The sequence below is a fragment of the Lonchura striata genome, chromosome 7 (genome assembly GCF_050655825.1).
Source record: "Lonchura striata isolate lonStrDom1 chromosome 7, ASM5065582v1, whole genome shotgun sequence".
Classification (NCBI taxonomy): domain Eukaryota; kingdom Metazoa; phylum Chordata; class Aves; order Passeriformes; family Estrildidae; genus Lonchura; species Lonchura striata.
The window spans coordinates 22,856,609-22,873,362 of record NC_140709.1 but is presented as its reverse complement, the minus strand read 5'-3'; the positions used below and the strand labels follow the sequence as shown (position 1 = coordinate 22,873,362).

The following is a 16,754-nucleotide window of genomic DNA, read 5'->3' as shown; positions in this document are numbered from 1 at the left end:
AATGGTTCTAATGTGCACATACTCTGCTCTGTTAACATTGCCCTCTATCTTTTAAAATGGCATCTAAAAAATGACTCACTAGCACTTTCCAAAGACAGAACTTGGTCAGAAGAGCTGGAAGAATTCCCAGTGAAAGTTATGTACTCCCAAGCTTAGGATTTGTAAACACTTTCCCTAAATATAGCGTAAGGTCTGATCAGCAGTTAACATTTCAGTCTTAATAAAGTCCTGCAGATATTGTGTATTAGACATTGCATGTTAACACTGGATTTGGATATCCCATACTTTGTGTTGGATGAAGCTCCACCTTCCCAAGGTGTGAAGAATTTCAAGAAAAACTCCTAATAAAAGAATTTAGCTATGGGAGCAGGCAGATGTATAAAGTAGATAAAATCAAGATCTTATATATTTATTTCTTAGTTTTTTATAATCATAAAATGATTTCTACTGGACATAATTTAGTGTGATTTGTGAAATCTCATTCACCTCATTTTCAATGGTACAAATGTCTTGTTCAACACCAACAGAAACCATGGCTGATGAACACAGATGAAATCTAGGTCACTTATAGGTATACTTATCAACATTAAAGAACTGATACTGCAAAATAACACACCAGAAACCTCAGTTTTGGCCAATTCACTCACCAGCATCAAAGGGAATTATGAGTGACACAGGTTTTTTCCAGTACAGGAACCTACAGCTCATTCTCACAGCAGACAGAGTTTTTACTTACCAATGAAAGGACCTAGAAAAGCAGCCTGCCACTTATCAGCAGTGCTATGTAACAATTAAACAGGGAGTGATGATATCATATCCAATCAAAAGTGGATTTATACAAACTGCTATTTAGCCAAAGAATAGAACATTAAGGTTTTCAGGAAATACAATGAACTCTGAGAGCAATAATGATTTTATTCAAATACATTCTAAAAACTTTTACCCAAATACTAAAAATGACTCCATGCAAGTCACTTGATAGTCTGATTCAGCAGTGGCCAAAAGGGAGACACCTGAAAACCAAACTCTACAAAGAGTGTCTTGAACCCTTAGAAATGAAAACGGAAAAAAGGTTTTTTGAGCTTCAGTTGCAGACCTGACTGAACAAGCTGGGAAGGGAGCTCCATAGCCCAAAGCAAGACTGCACACAGAGCACTGATCTTCCATGCCTAGGGAGTGCAGTAGCCCACTGTTCCCAGAGACAGGTAGTAATAAAAACAAGACTGAGAACAACTAGAAAATGGCACTGTTCTAATTTGTAACATCCCTTCAAGTTGTAAAGGGCATCTTCGAACCTTCTGTGTGTGTTGAATGCTCCCTCGAGCGATCATTAGGACCATTCCAACATGATTCTTCCTTCCCATCTTGGATGCCCAAACACCACCACCAGTTACTTAATTTTTGAGTGTTTACCCTCCTGGGGATGTTTATACCCCCTAGAGATACAGGCCCCACTAAGCTGGGGACCTTGGCACAGGAGACTCATCAAGAGGCCAATTCTACCACGCAAATGAGAAGTTGGGTTTTTTCCAGCTGCCTATACAGGGATTCTCAGCATTTCACCTGGTACAGTGCAGATCCACCACAGCATCCAGGTTCTGCAGCATGTGCCAGACCTTCTGTAAGACTGTGTTGTCTCTCCATGTCCACAGGACTGATGCTTTCTGAAAATACTGGACTCACTGCACACATTGACTGTACAGTTAAGGATGTAAAGGCACTGCCTGACAGCTCTGAGTTTGGGATTTATGGCAACCTAGTCAGAATTATTTTCCCTGTGCAAATACAGAAAGTTCCCAAATGCTACTTGAAATTTACCATGAAAGATGGGAAAACAAAACAAAACTAATCCAATAAACAAACAGAAAACCCAAACTGGAACTTTTTCAGGGGAACACAAGAGAAATGGCAACCCTTCTTACAACCAACCTTTGGGCTAGAGTAAGAGACGGGATCCAATTCTCTGGGCTCAACCATAATTTTTTTTTCACTGATTTCTAACAGCTACACCAAATTAAGCAGGAATTTTACAGCCTGGTTCACTCATGCAGCCCTTATTCAATTATATTTGTGCTGAATGAAACAACTGCACTTGGAGAAAAGAACTGCTGGTGAGTCATCAAAGACTGCTTTTTAACAGGTACTACTGGAATGGAGAGAAGGAAAAGGTTTCTCAGGCAACCTTTATTCTGCAACTTGTTCCCATTTGAGAATTTTAATTCTGATATTCTTTTAAAAAAGAAAAAAATGGGATTTTTTAAAATACATGGTTTGTTACTTTGAATTTAAACTTCTGAACCAATTGATGAAGGGACCATAAGGGAGATGCTGGGAAGCAGGAAGCACCCAAGGGCATGCTTCTCTAGAGTGCATACAAGTAGAATTCATCAATTTTATCTGGATATCATATTTTAATAACCAGGATATTTCCAATTCAACAAGTAGTATACAAGAATACATGGAAAAGTAATGGCATTTGAAAGTTATCTGTGCACATACTTATTTGAACGCTCTTCATTTACTCTCAATCAGTGCTAAAATTGTCTTCATCCTGCTGCAAACTTGACTTGTCCAACTCTTACTTGAACATATGCATTGAAAGCTTTTGGAAAAAAAAAAACCCAACAAACACCCCAATCCCTCAAAACTAAGAAAAACAAACACACAGCCCTAGACTCTACAGTTTCCCTGCAGTTATAGCCAAAAGACCTCAGGATAAGAAAGCATAAATATTAGAAGTTTTGGCAGTCTTACAGAGTTCCTTTCACTAAACAGCAGAACAAATAATTGTGGCCCAAAGCAACAAAATATTTAAGAATGTACTTTGAATTATTTTCTTAAATCTAGATTAATACTGTCATGTCTGCTAGCATTGTAAAGTTGCTTCATTTTCTTTGAATTAACTGCTGTACTTCACTTTTCAGTGCAATTTGGACCATGAGAGATGTCTTCTATTTTAACAGAATCTGAATTATTATCAATCAACCACTCAAGTCAGAAAATGCTGGCTCCTTTATTTCCTCCATTATTTTAATTTCCATCTTATAGGAAGGATTCAGGTAAAAACAAGAGCTATTTCTGTAATACAAGGTTATATACTATTACAAGAACAACCACCAGTTTACAGTTTTTAATGCCTACATCATTTTCAAAGCTGTAGGTCTGCATATTCAGAAAAAAGATCATAGAGAGATCAACTAAGTAACAATTAACAAAAAAAAAGTTGTCACTGAAAAAAGCTGTCACTGTCCACAGGAACCATGTCTAGTCACGTTTTCAGTCAGTCAGTCAGTCAGCTGAGGGTCATGTCATTACTTAGTTTCTGTAGAAAAAACACAAGTACAAAAATGGTATCAAAAAGCAATATACCTATTTTTATTTCAAAGTACATATTATAAAAGATAATCATTATAACATCACACAAATAAGGCTTTAAATATCTTTAGAAAAATAATACTAAAGTTTTAAGCATACTTCTCTAACTTTTAAAGAAGTGCCTCTTTCTCTGAGCAGTGTGCAAAAGCCAGCATTTTTTCGGCAGTATACTGTTGATGAAAAATAGAGCTATTTTTTTCTATGTATGTCACAGCTATGATACTATTACTTTTTAAAAACATTTTTGCAGAGCAGTAAATCATTAAAATATGCACATCTTAACATCAGGATTTTAATAAAGGTTTAAGCCAAAAAATTGAATGCAAATGAAATCAGTGATGCAGCACTTTTTCCGAACAAGAACAACCAAAGACAAAAATAACCAAGTATTTTATGACAATTTTTTTTTTTCAACTTAGTAACTAAATAATTATTTAAAACACTCAAGTTTTTTCAGCAAGGGAAAATACAATGAATCCATCTGCTGCGGGTTGAAGTCAATCAGCAAAGAGTATCAAAAGCCACAGAACATTGCTCCATGTAGCTGTGTCTGGAATTTCTAACACAACACTAGTTAGAAACTCTGCTTTCTAAGGACTATTTTGAAAGCTTTATGAAAGACATTTTGGGTGGGTTCGGAGTTTTTGTTTTGTTTGCTTGTGGGGCTCTTGTTTAGTAGTTTGGGGTGGTTTTTCCAAGGGTAGGGGTGGTAATTAAATAGAACTACAAGGAAGCAATGAAGATATTAACTGGAATGCCACAATGCATTCTTCTGACAGATAGCAAATTCTTCCCTTCCTCTTCTATTTTGGAATGACAAAGTGTGTGTAACTGGCATCAGACACTGCAGTGAGCTTTTCACAAAGTAACATAAAGCCCTGAGTGCAGAGCACAAGCTGGTCAGCAAGATTTTTACGACAAGTCTGCTTTTGGTAACTGCCTAGAAGTAGACACTGTAGTTGTCTTCTCAACCCTACACTGATTTAAAGCAAGACAGTTTGAAGTGATTATTTCACTCATTAATACTTACTTAGCATAAATGGGGATAACCTCACACCCCAAAAAACTTGCATTAGAACTTAAAGTGGTGAAGAGAACCCTACTGGTCTGTATTTCCATCTTTTCTCTACTACTTTTAACTAGTCACAAAAACAATGGAGTTTTCATTGACTTGGAGGATCAGAGCCTGTAAAATTCATTAGGTGGACTAGTTCAGAATATTAAGATACTTATTCAAATGTGTCTGATAAAGTTTGTTGCAAGGTAACAAAGTTCTTATAGTCAGAAGTTTGCACTGCAAAAGCATTATGAGCAGCATACTGCTACCTTTTTTAAGAAACAGTTTTGTAAAATATTTTACTTAATTATTACACTGAATGACATTTATTTTCATAAAGATTCTAGAATTCACAGGTCTTATAATGAATTTTCATCAGAAAACCTTGTATAGAAAAGACTATTTCAGAAATCAAATCAACTTGTTAGAGACAAAGACAAGCAGTACAACAGGACTTTAGAAAGGATTTTTTTGTTAAGAAACAATTACTTCCTTAAGTGAACACTCACAGAAGTTTTAGCTAGGAAGGTTATTTCCTACAGCTAAAATTCAAAATAAAAAAGGTTAATTTCTCACATCTTAAAAAAACCCTACAACTACTTCAGTGGTAGGGAGAATAGCATCTCTTTTCACGTGCATAATTTAACACTTTAATTAAAAGCAAAATATAAGCTTCCAAATTACTGCAAAGCTTGTCAGTCAGTCCAGTGCAAAGTCAGGCAGTGGGAAAATCACTTATATGGGCAAGCCCTTTTGAAAGGCAATCTTTCCTTTTAGGTACCACTTCATGTGAATTTGAGAAACCAACTAAAGGACAAATAAACAAGTAATTTTGTCTGTCTATCCTGGAAAGAGATGCCAAGACAATCTGCTACAAAACTTGGAATCAAGAACCTGGTGTATGAAAAAATGGGGGTAAATAATTTTTCTAATTTTAAATGCATGTTGTATTTACACTTCTCCAGTAAGAAGTACATAAGGCAGACTGGTATTAAATTACCCTCCACACCATAGTTATTCCTGTAGGGACACAGAGGCTGGGTTTTTATAGCTGAAAGCAAAAGTCACATTAAAAACAAACAAAATGTTGTACAAAGGTAAGAGCATGGGTACAAGTTACTTAAAATTTCATTCATCAAAGCTGATGATTAAAAAAAGTTTCAGTTTAGTTTTAGCTATAATTCCATGCAGAAAAAGAACGCCCAGAAAGCCAACTTATCAAAACAAAACTTGTGTATAAAAAATAAGGCCATGTTTAGTATCTGCTGCTTATCAAAAGAGCAAAATGGACGTTCTTAGAAGAAGAAAAAGAATACTTTGGGCAAAAGATTTTTTTTTTTGTCTTTGCAATTCTGGGGTCACAAAGAACATCTATGCAAAGGAAGGTACAAGGAGTGAAGCTTAGAGGGAAAATACTGATGCAAAAACAGTCACGTGATACTTTCTCAATTAGTTAAATCAAAATTTCATATCCCCTAGGAAGATAGTATGGTACTGGAAATATCTGGAAGCTATAGTAATATTTGGGAGTTATTTTGTAGAAAAAAGGGCTTAGGCTTTTCTCCCCCAACTATTCTCTTTTGGAAATAGTCCTAATGCTGAAAAAAACCAAAAATAACTCAAAAATATGATGAAAGTCAATATAATTTGAAGCAAAGCAATGTTTTAAAAGAACAATTGAATTTTGGTCCCTGAAGGCAGTAAGATATAAAACATCTCCAGGAGTTTAGCCAGCTTTCACAGACCATAAGCATAAAATAATAGGTGTTTGAGATAATTAGTTTGAGAACTTTATCTCAATTCTTTCACCACAGCCTCTACTTTATTTTCTCTGCTATCATGTACTTCAGCTACACCTGATTTCTGAGAACACAGATGACCCAAATATCTCAAATTTTGGGTTTCACTTGACAATCTTACCTGTCCCCCCCCATCCTTTTTTTATTTACCCTGTCACTCCTCTGCCCTTCAACGGCTCAACTTTTCATCTTTAACTAATGCCACTGAGGGCATATGATAGCAATGAAAAAAAACACACACACAAGCTTATGTCTGTTTCATTGTTTATTTTTGCATACTCTTTTCAATGTCAACTGATTCTCCCAAGTACAAAAGTGGTATTTCTATGAACGTCCAGATTGAATTTTATCAACTGATTTGGTTTTTTTCACTAATTATAAAAATTGACTTTTTATAAAATAAAGTGCGTGTGCGTGTATATATATATAAGCATACACACACCCATATAATATGTGTATACACACACAGATGTATCAAAAATCCTATTTCAATTTGCTAGCTAAGAATAGATTTAGAGTTTCGTTATATGTTTGTGTTATCTAACGTCAAAATCTTTGCCTGTCACTATTTCAGGTGTCTGGAGTGCAGGGGGTAAGAGCTCAGGCAGGGGGGCACTCACCTGCTCAGTAAGTTCTCTGGCGCTTGTTGGGCTCCTCCGAGGGCGAGTCTGCCAGCCTCACTTTCAGCCTCACACCGTTCACAATCTTGCCATGCAATGCAGTTATGGCCTCGCTGGCACTTGCTCTGTCTGCAAATTTTGCATAGCCCACATTTTTTCCAGTCACAAGATAAACACTTATCAATTGTCCAAAACGACTGGGGGGCAAGGGGAAAAAAGAGAAAAGGTAATTTTCAGATTTTCCTGCAACACTTCCAGTCTGAAGCACATGTGGTTTGTTAACTGTAAAAACTGTACTTTTATATCTATGCTCCCAATTTGCATATTCCCTTCTCTTGAATTAGGGGCAGCAGTACAAATGAACACCAAAAGTTCACAGATGCTTTCTATAGAATATTACAACAGAGCCACAAATATCAGTGACTTCTGTCTTATTTAAAAGAATATGTAAAGCTGATCAATACTGCAGGCCCCAAACACTAAATGGCACTCAAAACACCCCACAAAAACAAAACAAGTAAAAACCCCAAACCAACTGAAGTAAGCCATACACACGCTCACCAGCAGAAAATTTAGAAGCTAAATCTGCATCTCACTTAAATGAACTTGCTCAGTGTGATTTATCTTTGAAAAGGTCTCACTGAAATGACTCAAAGCAAGCACTGCAGCTTGAGGGAAAAACTGTTTTTTTCTTCCTATATTTTAGAAAAAATAGAGCACTCAGGAGATTCTTAGACAGATCCTTAAATATTTTTTTAAAATAGTCTGCTTGCTTCTTACTGAAGTTATACTGAAGCATCAAGACTCGGGTCCATGGTCTTTTCCTCCCCCAGCATCTGATAAAGAAATTCCACTATATCATATAAGTACAACTTTGACTTTCACGTAAAATGTTTTCCTCTCCTGAATATTTTAAAACATTTTGGCTTCCTGAAGATTTATTGCAAATTCAAGCTATTAGAAAAGGGAAATGTCTATTTTTTCAAGAGTATACTACAAACTAATAAGATTAAATACTGGAGAACTGATAATTACACATTTTTTTTAAAGATGGCAAAAATTATCTCAAGTCTTTGCTCCACACAAAGAGATAGAAGGAACGTTTGAAATAGTGTTAGTTGGATGCAAACCATTATCATGTATCAGGAAAAAAACCAACACTCTATATTTGTTCTCCCCTAGGTTACTGTGGAAATTTATCAAAATAGTTAAATGCCTTACAAAAATAAGTAAAAGAAAATGCGAAATTAATTAGGAAATAGTAACTGGAAGTAATAATTTTTTTGGTTAAAACTATACATAAGAAGACTAGACATTTTACTTCAGATTAAGTAAATTGATAATAAAGCTGCTATATCGATGATACTGATGATATGCTTCAATGTGAACCCCATTACACACTTCTTTGAAAAAGTAACTGTTATCTACTGTTCACTTATGACTTCATAGTCACTGCACTGCCTTTTCTGGAAAGGGTTTTAAGGCCCTCTTTTTAATTTTCAGTATTTACTTTCAATATTTCAGTTTTAGGGAACACTTATTTGTAAACAGCGTCTTACCAGAACACATCCTCCAGTACATTTACTGGTAAAGGATGGGGATGGAAAAGTATGAAAAGCCTTTCCTTCACAGCAGTGTCAGGTGGAACCTTTTTTTTGGGTGGTGGAAGTATGGCATCTGTTTGGGGCTGCAGCAACTGTGGGCCAGAAGTTCCTCCAAATGCTTGCTAAAACAAGGGAAAAAAATGCAAGTATAAATTGCATTTATATTTAGTGGTGGGGGGGCAGAGGAAGTAATTTTACCTTTCTTACCATTTTTGTTCCATTACAGGACATAAACCGACCCTTTGAGTTCTAATCTTCATTACTTTATTTACTTTAGTTATTTCATTAAATTGGACAATAAATTCAAGTAAGGTCAGACACCGTTTCAGGGAGTAAAAGTGCACCAACCAGCCCGAGGTACGCCTTAAAAACGCAGCACGTAGAACAGTTTGCAGAAGCAAGCGAGCAGTGCTCTTTATTGGCATATGTGAAGTTTCTTACAACAATTCAGAAGAATACCAACAGCAGCCATGGCTGGAACTTACAGGAGGTGTCCTGTACTGCTGAACCATCGCGCTGTTACTGCGCAGCGCTGACGACACCTGCGCTGTCACCAGCTGTGTTGCCATTTTCCTGATAAGGCTGCAAGCAGAAGTGATAATAAGCTACTTTAAAGAAAGAGCTAAGTTACAGTAATCTTAAATTTAGCAAAAAAAGTAAGTTCTAATATACATCAGCGTATCTGTAGAAATCTGTAATGTCATGTAGATAATGAAAATCAAGAAAGGCTTTCATGACAGCCTATGGAGAGAGCTGAAAACCTTGCATGCTAGCAGCAACTCACTGAAAACATTCATTCATTACCATTTATACAAAACTACTCTTTGGGGTTTTTAACACTCTAGGGAAAAGAAAAAAAGATTATTTAATCTCTACAAGAGCCCACTACATTTTGTGAAGAATGTAAAACAGAGAAACAAAAAATCACCTGTTTTGGTAAAGAACACAAAGATTCAGTTCAGAGATCAAAATATTACCATAGAAAGCTTACATCCAGGTCTCACTTTCCAGTGATTTTTCTTTGTTCTGTTGCAGAGTAAGAAAAAGCAATTGCTCTTTTTGCACAGATATACAGCCTGTGTTATAAGACTATGTAGGAATTATTGAAGAATGAAGGTTGCAATGAACATTGGTTTTAGTTCAGATCAGCCATACATGTCTGAAGTGAATCTCTCCACTGTCCCTTCCTTACTGTCTTCATCTCCTAGGTTTGACATAAACTAGAAACCTTTAGGATGAAACTAAGGCAAAACACTCACTGCAGGAGAGTACCTTGGCTGCTTCAACTTGTACTGGGCATTTAAAACACAGGAAGAAGTCAGAGATGGTCAAACACCTGAGAATTCCCCATACTGTGCCAATATGAGATCCTCAGCACCCAGATGTTTTACTCTACATACGTGTTTCACAAAACTACTTACATTACTGCAAACATAACCAAGAGATGACGTACATAAATCTGGTTCTAATTCATAAAACTCAAAAATACATTCCAGCCTTGTTACATGTTACAGATATATTGACAGATTATTGCCAAATCCTAGATTTCTCCATAGTATCTTAAGAATATGTATTTTAATATTTTCTTTATCTACCAAGATTACCAAATTTCAATACACTTAATCTAAACCATTCAAGAAGAAAACCCCAAACCAAACAGTTTCAGAAAATACTATCAGCAAGTATGGCACAAGTGCATAGTGATACTGACGTTACATCTTATGTTAAAAATTTATTTATTTTATATTTTGCTCCCCAGAACGTAACTTACAACTTTGTAAACTGTACTTACTCTGAGCTATCATTCCCATCTTCTAGGAAAACGACAGTTAGTCGATTTCCAGGAGGATACTCAAACCCATGTAGTTTGTACTTGGCATATATTGCTGAGGCAGCAGTGCTGTACTGAATCACAGCATACCCTGCAAGCACAGTGCACACAGTGTCAGCAGGAAACAGGTAAATCCTCAGAACAAACTACACTCCCATAAGCAATATATTCAAGCGGCACATCAGCCATGGATGACCTAAAACTCTGAAGGTCTTTTTAGTACACATCGTTATTACTTCATCACTTTCATTTGTGAAGGAAGTTTCAGTGAAATTTACTGGGGACAGATGAGCTGTATTTATGCTAGCTTGAAAAGCTGGCAGTAAAACCATAAAAGTGAAAAGATCTTCCTCACTACTCCAGAACTAGTAACAAAAGGATACATAGTTTTATTTAAAAATGCAATTATTCCATCTACAGTGAATTTCAAGAACTCTAAAGTTAAAATATAACTTTCTGAATCATTAACATTTCATGGAGAAGAGACCACTTCCATATTTGTCTCAGTAGCAGAAAAACAAGACTGAAACCAAACAATCTTTCAGTAGAAAATATGATCCATTTCAGAATTATTTAATCGCCATTTACCCATGTCAACTTCTACACACACATATATTTCAGAATGAAAAATTCCAAAGATCTGTTTCAATAACATTTTACTTTAATGTCTAATAATTTCTGAAATGTCTTCATTTATTCTGCCTCAAACTATTAATCTGAATAAAACCCACTTATCATGATTTTGATGCCATCCTTCTTGAGTTTTTATTATCTGAAAGTGAAGGTGTAAGCCCGTAAGAGCTATGTGTACACAGGAGTTCAAGCAAAACTGAATTTTTGGATGTATGCAGTGATAGCAGCAATCACCACTGTTTCCAACAAGTATTTTGAAGTGCAAATTAATTAAGTACAATTACAAGGGATTCCCTTCAGAGAAACAAGACAAAAACCTTTTGTGCTTTTACTTACCACTATTGGTATGGGGGTCTCTCTGAACATCACAATACTCCAGACCTGGAACTAAATCGAAGAGGGCGAACAGCTGCTCTTGAATAAAGGGGAGCCGAGATATCACCGACAGGCGCTTGGAGACTGGTTCTTGAATTCGGGTCTCAACTTTTTCAAAGCTACAAAATTCTGGCTGCATACCTCAAGAATCAACAAAATAATCTGAGTCATCATACTTGCATGCCTTCATTTGATGCATATGTTACATTAGACTTTTAAAAGTAATCCAAGTCAATTATATATTAAAGGTCACATGCTGCTTTCACCAGTGCAGGTCAAAAAATACTCGGCCAAGCAGAGCAAAGCAAGCCATAAAAGTAGAGAGATGAAATACCTCCCTTGTTTCTAACTTCAATATCCAATCTACTATTTAGATGTTGACCTAAGCTGACTTCCGTCAGCTTCCCTTCCTCCAAACCACATTATTACTTAGCGACCATACTGGAAACTACAAATCATTTTTAGTGTAAAAAGCCATGACTTACAAAATGGAAGTGTATTTCCTCTTAGTTCTGGCCTCATGGCATTACTGTAATAATCGTGTTCAAAAGTCTCAGATGACTTATTTTTAGGTTCAGCCAAAATGGCCCTGTAGCCTGAAAGAAACAACCACACATAATAACACCTCAGCACATCTCAGTTATCTGACCAGGCCCACATTGTTCAAGTTCCATATTTAGAAATACATTACTCAGAAAACCCAGTAAATACTGGCTTTAGAGGAATAATTAAATTATAACTCTTGAAGTCTGCCCAGAACACTTCCAGGCCATCTCACTTCCAGGGATGGAACACCCACAACTTCTGTGGTCAACCTGTTCCAGTGCCTCACCAAGTGGCTGGCAGTAAATAAAGCATACGAAGTCTTTCACCCTGTAGCAGATAAATCATCAGACTAAATAAAAACAAGCACTCTTCCCTTAATTTCAGTTAGCATGAATATGTTCTCAAATAAATGTGATAACAATAGAGTCCCTGTGAATAATATATTTTATATAATAATTTTATATCAAATTAATATGATTAAAACTGCCTATTTGCAAGTACAAATTAAATACTTTCCTGTTTATGAAGCCTATACTACAAACCAATAATAATGCATAAAAGAAAACTGTGTCAATTTCCAAACTCTTCTCACTGATCCTACTTGCAGTTTGGTCTTGAAAAAACATAATCAGGTGACAGTCCTCAATGAATGTTAACAATGCTATTATTTATTTGCAAGAGAACTTTATCTCAACATATGTCTGCATCATGAATAATTTACCTGCAAACAAAACTAAAGATTAAAGGTATATTATGATGGTACACAATTATTGCAAAAAACATGTAAAGAATTCACTTGGATTCTTACTTCGATCACACTCTTCAATTGCTAGGGCAGCTTGCGATGGTTTCAGGTACCTGACATAGCCCAAACCTTTACTTTCTCCAGTAGTCTTGTTTTTAATAATGCTGCAGTATTCAATGTCTCCATACATCTAGAACAATTAAAAAACATATTCATTTCCAGTATTTGAAAACCATTAAAAGTTCCATGTGCTATGCCCTTTTAATAAATTTAGAAAAGGGCATTTTAAAATAACAACAAACAGCAAATTAGAACCTTAAACTTCTCCCGCAGATCCTCCTCCGTGTACGTTTTTGGTATCATAACAAAGATTCGTGTAAGCTCCTCATCTTCAAGATCTCGGTGGCTTCCAGAAGCTCTTGATTGTGCAATAAATACCTAATGAAATAATTACACAGATACCAATTACTGGCAAGAAGGTCTAAGACACATATCAACAAACAAGTGAAATAGCTTAACTGTGTTCGTATTTATTGTTCGCATCAGCTGTCCTAGCACGGAGAGAAAAGAACACCTGTGACCACCTGTGATAAAAGGCCTACAAATATAATAAGTCCCAAATAGGACAGGGCCAGAGAAGTTCCTTATGAGGGATGAGGAATGGTGAGAAATACCACTGCTGATTGAGCAGCACTGTCAACCTCACCAGCGACATGTCAGGCAGCAAAGAATGCATTATTGTAACAGGCCTAGTACAGCAGTAGCAGAAACAGAAAAGCAAGCAAGCAACAAGAAAGCCTGGCAGCTCAACGAAACCAGGCTACTGCAGCTCTCTGCTCAGCTGGGCCAAAGTTTAGAGGTCTACTGCTCTATGAAGGATCATATCTTCTCATATCTGTTACTCTTAAAATCTTCTTTAGTTTTTCAAATAAATTTTATCTCTGAAGTGCACATCAGAAGACAACCAAGAAAAAAGGGCCAATTATATAAAAAAAAAATAAATAAAACCAAAACAACCAAGAAAAACTTTCAAAGCAAGCCTGCTATGCGAAAGTAGCAACTGATTTCACAGAGCTCTAAATTTATTTTTCTAATAGCCACACAAGGGCATGAGGAATACAATTCAGCTTTTTAGGCTTCTGATGGCAAGATCTTCAGAAAAGATTTCACTGACTCAATTGTACTGCCAAGTGAAACACATGGCATCGTCCTTCACTCTTCAAACGCATTCATACTTTCTTAATACTTAGTGAATAGGAAATCAAATCAGGAAGTGGAAAGCTGACAGAACAGTTCCATAGATTTAAAAAAAACAAAAAAAAGTTTTGAAAAGGGTTCACAAGCTAGAAACCCAATATAAAACATACTAGCAAAACCAGCTCTATTTATTCGCAACTATTTTGCTTCCAACACCTAAAATATACAAAGAACCTTTGTCACGAACGCCCCCTCACTTCCGGGTGCGGCCTTTGCGCAGGCCTGCTCGGGCTCCGGCCGCCCGCGGGGCCGGGGAGCGGCCGGGCCCGGCGAGCCGAGCCCGGGAGGGGCGGGCCCGGCCCGGCAGCGCGCCCAGGCGAGCCCGGCGCTCCCGGGCCTGCGCCCCGCCCGGCCCCGGCGCACCTTGATGGGCTTGCTGTCGGGGAGCAGGCTGCGGCCGTGCATCTCCTCCATGGCCCGGCACGCCTGCGAGCTGCGGGCGAACTTGATGAAGGCGATGCCGCGGGACTCGTTGGTCCGCCTGTCCCGCAGCAGCCAGATGTTCTGGATGTCCCCGAAGGGCGAGAAGCGCTCCCGGATCAGCGCCTCGCCGGTGTCCTTGCCCAGCACCACGAAGACGCGGCTGTTGGGCGGCTCGTCCAGGCACTCGGCCGAGAGGCGGATGCCGCTGCTCTCCTCCATGCTGGGGCTCCGAGCGCTGCGGGCTGCTCCGGGGAATGGCGGGGACGCGCGGCCGCGCCTTTTCCGCCGCGGAGCCAGCGTGCCCGCCCCTTCCGCCGCCGCTTCCACCGCCCCCTCCGCCGCCCCGCGCGCACCGGTCACTGCACGGCGCCCCGCACCGTTCATCGCACCCCGCACCGCTCACCGCACCGGTCACCGCACCCCGCACCGGTCACCGCACCCCGCACCGTTCACCGCACCCCGCGCCCCGCACCGCTCACCGCGCCCCGCACCGCTCACCGCGCCCCGCACCGCTCACCGCACCCCGCACCGCTCACCGCGCCCCGCACCGGTCACCGCACCCCGCACCGGTCACCGCACCCGCCTTCTGCCTGCTGTTTTTCACAAGCAAATTAATACGCAGAAATCCCCCCTCTCTTTCACGTAAGCAGATGCAGTTGTCAAGTAGAAGGACGTGATAACATCTCGTTCGTTTTCCATAGATCTAAAGCGGTTGTGTTGAAGAAAGTAACATGCTCTCTATTCAGGAATATTATCAGTGCCACGCTGTTGGAAAAGATGGAAAGCACAAGACAGGACCAAATCTTCGGAGTTTATTTGGCTGTACAACAGGTCAAGCTGCAGGATTTTCTTACTCAGACCCAAACAAAAACAAAGGCAAAACTAAGAGGTGACATAAGTAGAGTGTTGGAGGGGACACACATGAATTTTAAAAGCTTCTTTAGAGGTATGATAGCCTTACAAGGATTTTACTGTAACAACTGTTGACTTTGCAGGAATGCTGATGAATTTGAACTAGTTCCACAGAAACAAAACCCCTCGTTCCCTGTATTAAAATATTGGTACAATTTCCAATACTCAGTACACCAGGTCAGAAGTTTACATCTTTCCCAGAACACTAGTGCCAATGGGCTGATTTTAATTTCTGATTCCGAAGAGCTTTTAGATTTTGTTTGCTGGTCACTACCCCCTACTGGCTTCGTGGTGTGCTGCAGTTGTTTTGCTTGACTAAATACCGTCCCCTAGTAGTACACTATGACTGTTGCTTTTTCTTGTGCTTTTCACAGAGAAGTTTTGAAAAACAGTGAAATATACCAAAGAAAAATATTCTGTGTGGGTCTCATTGTTTTATATTACTTGAATATAAATTATATTAATTGAATCAAGCTATTAATTACATACACAGTCCTGTGTCCTGTGGTTTGGGTTTGTTTTTTTTCTGGTTACTGAAGTGCTTTAGAATTGTGTGTTTTCCCCCGCCCCTCCCCCCCCCCCCTTTTGATTTCTAGGAAACGTTTGTGACATTCACTTTATACTGGAATTTCCTTCAATACATCATCAGCATATAGTAACTATTTTTAGACAATGGGAAAAGTCAGCTCTGAAGGACAGAAGAGAAATGTGAATATGTCATCGCAGTAGTCTTTAGTACACAAGAGCAGACTTCTGTTGAAAAAGACAGGTTTTAGCAGGTTTGGAAGGAAACAATAATGGTTTTTCAACTTCTGTCAAGAGATTCCAGGAACTGGCTATTGATAACCCTTTTTCTAATGCCCTTCAATGGAGCACAGCCTTGTGGAATTCAATTGCAATCTCATGCTCATTTAAAAAAAAGTATGAAATTAAATTTGTATCTTCTGCATATTGGAGATACAAAGATATTCACTTAGTTTGGAAGCAGTAAGGAGTTGTATATTAAATGCTACAAAAAACTGCAACTGTCCATGATGCAAAAAGTATTTACATTTTACCTATTAAAGTGATACAAAGTATTGTGCATTTTATATTATACATAATTTATGCTCCCATCCTCCTGGAAACTACTGGACTGCTTCCCTCTTTCAGACTGCTTAGAGTAATAAAGCATCCTCCCAAATGACCAAATTTTCTCAAGTGGTTTTCCCATTCGCATTTTGAGGAGTGCTATTCCACAGAAAAACACACTGCACCTAAGAAATGCACTGACATTTCTCCTTGTGATTCTTTTAGGGCATCTTAGAGCATTTCCACATGTTGTACCCAAGGAAACCAGGTGCAATTGCCTAAAGCCTGCACTGCTGTCTGAGTTGGCATTGTGCATCCCTGCTGACAAAAAGTGCATCATACCTCAGATGCATCAGATGTAAAATGCTCGTACCTCACTGCAGCATATCTATAAAATTACAATAGCGGCACAATCCCATGGCATTGACAAAATCCATTTTACTATTTTTGCCTTCCCACAACAAATAAGGCTGCAGCCTAGTGTACACTGTGCTTCTTTAACTCGC

General features: G+C 38.4%; 1 protein-coding gene across 1 annotated transcript; it reads right to left on the bottom strand.

The window, feature by feature from the left end:
- Positions 1-2,996: 2,996 nt before the first annotated feature.
- On the bottom strand, positions 2,997-14,549 carry RBM45 (RNA binding motif protein 45). Its single transcript, XM_021552399.4, has 10 exons — positions 14,206-14,549; positions 12,901-13,023; positions 12,649-12,775; positions 11,780-11,890; positions 11,256-11,435; positions 10,248-10,377; positions 8,941-9,037; positions 8,411-8,577; positions 6,852-7,048; positions 2,997-3,322 (listed from the first exon to the last, which is right to left on the bottom strand). The coding sequence occupies exons 1-9, from the start codon at positions 14,482-14,484 to the stop codon at positions 6,856-6,858; spliced, it is 1,407 nt and encodes a 468-aa protein (XP_021408074.1). The 5' UTR covers positions 14,485-14,549; the 3' UTR covers positions 2,997-3,322; positions 6,852-6,855.
- Between the last annotated feature and the right edge of the window lie 2,205 nt (positions 14,550-16,754).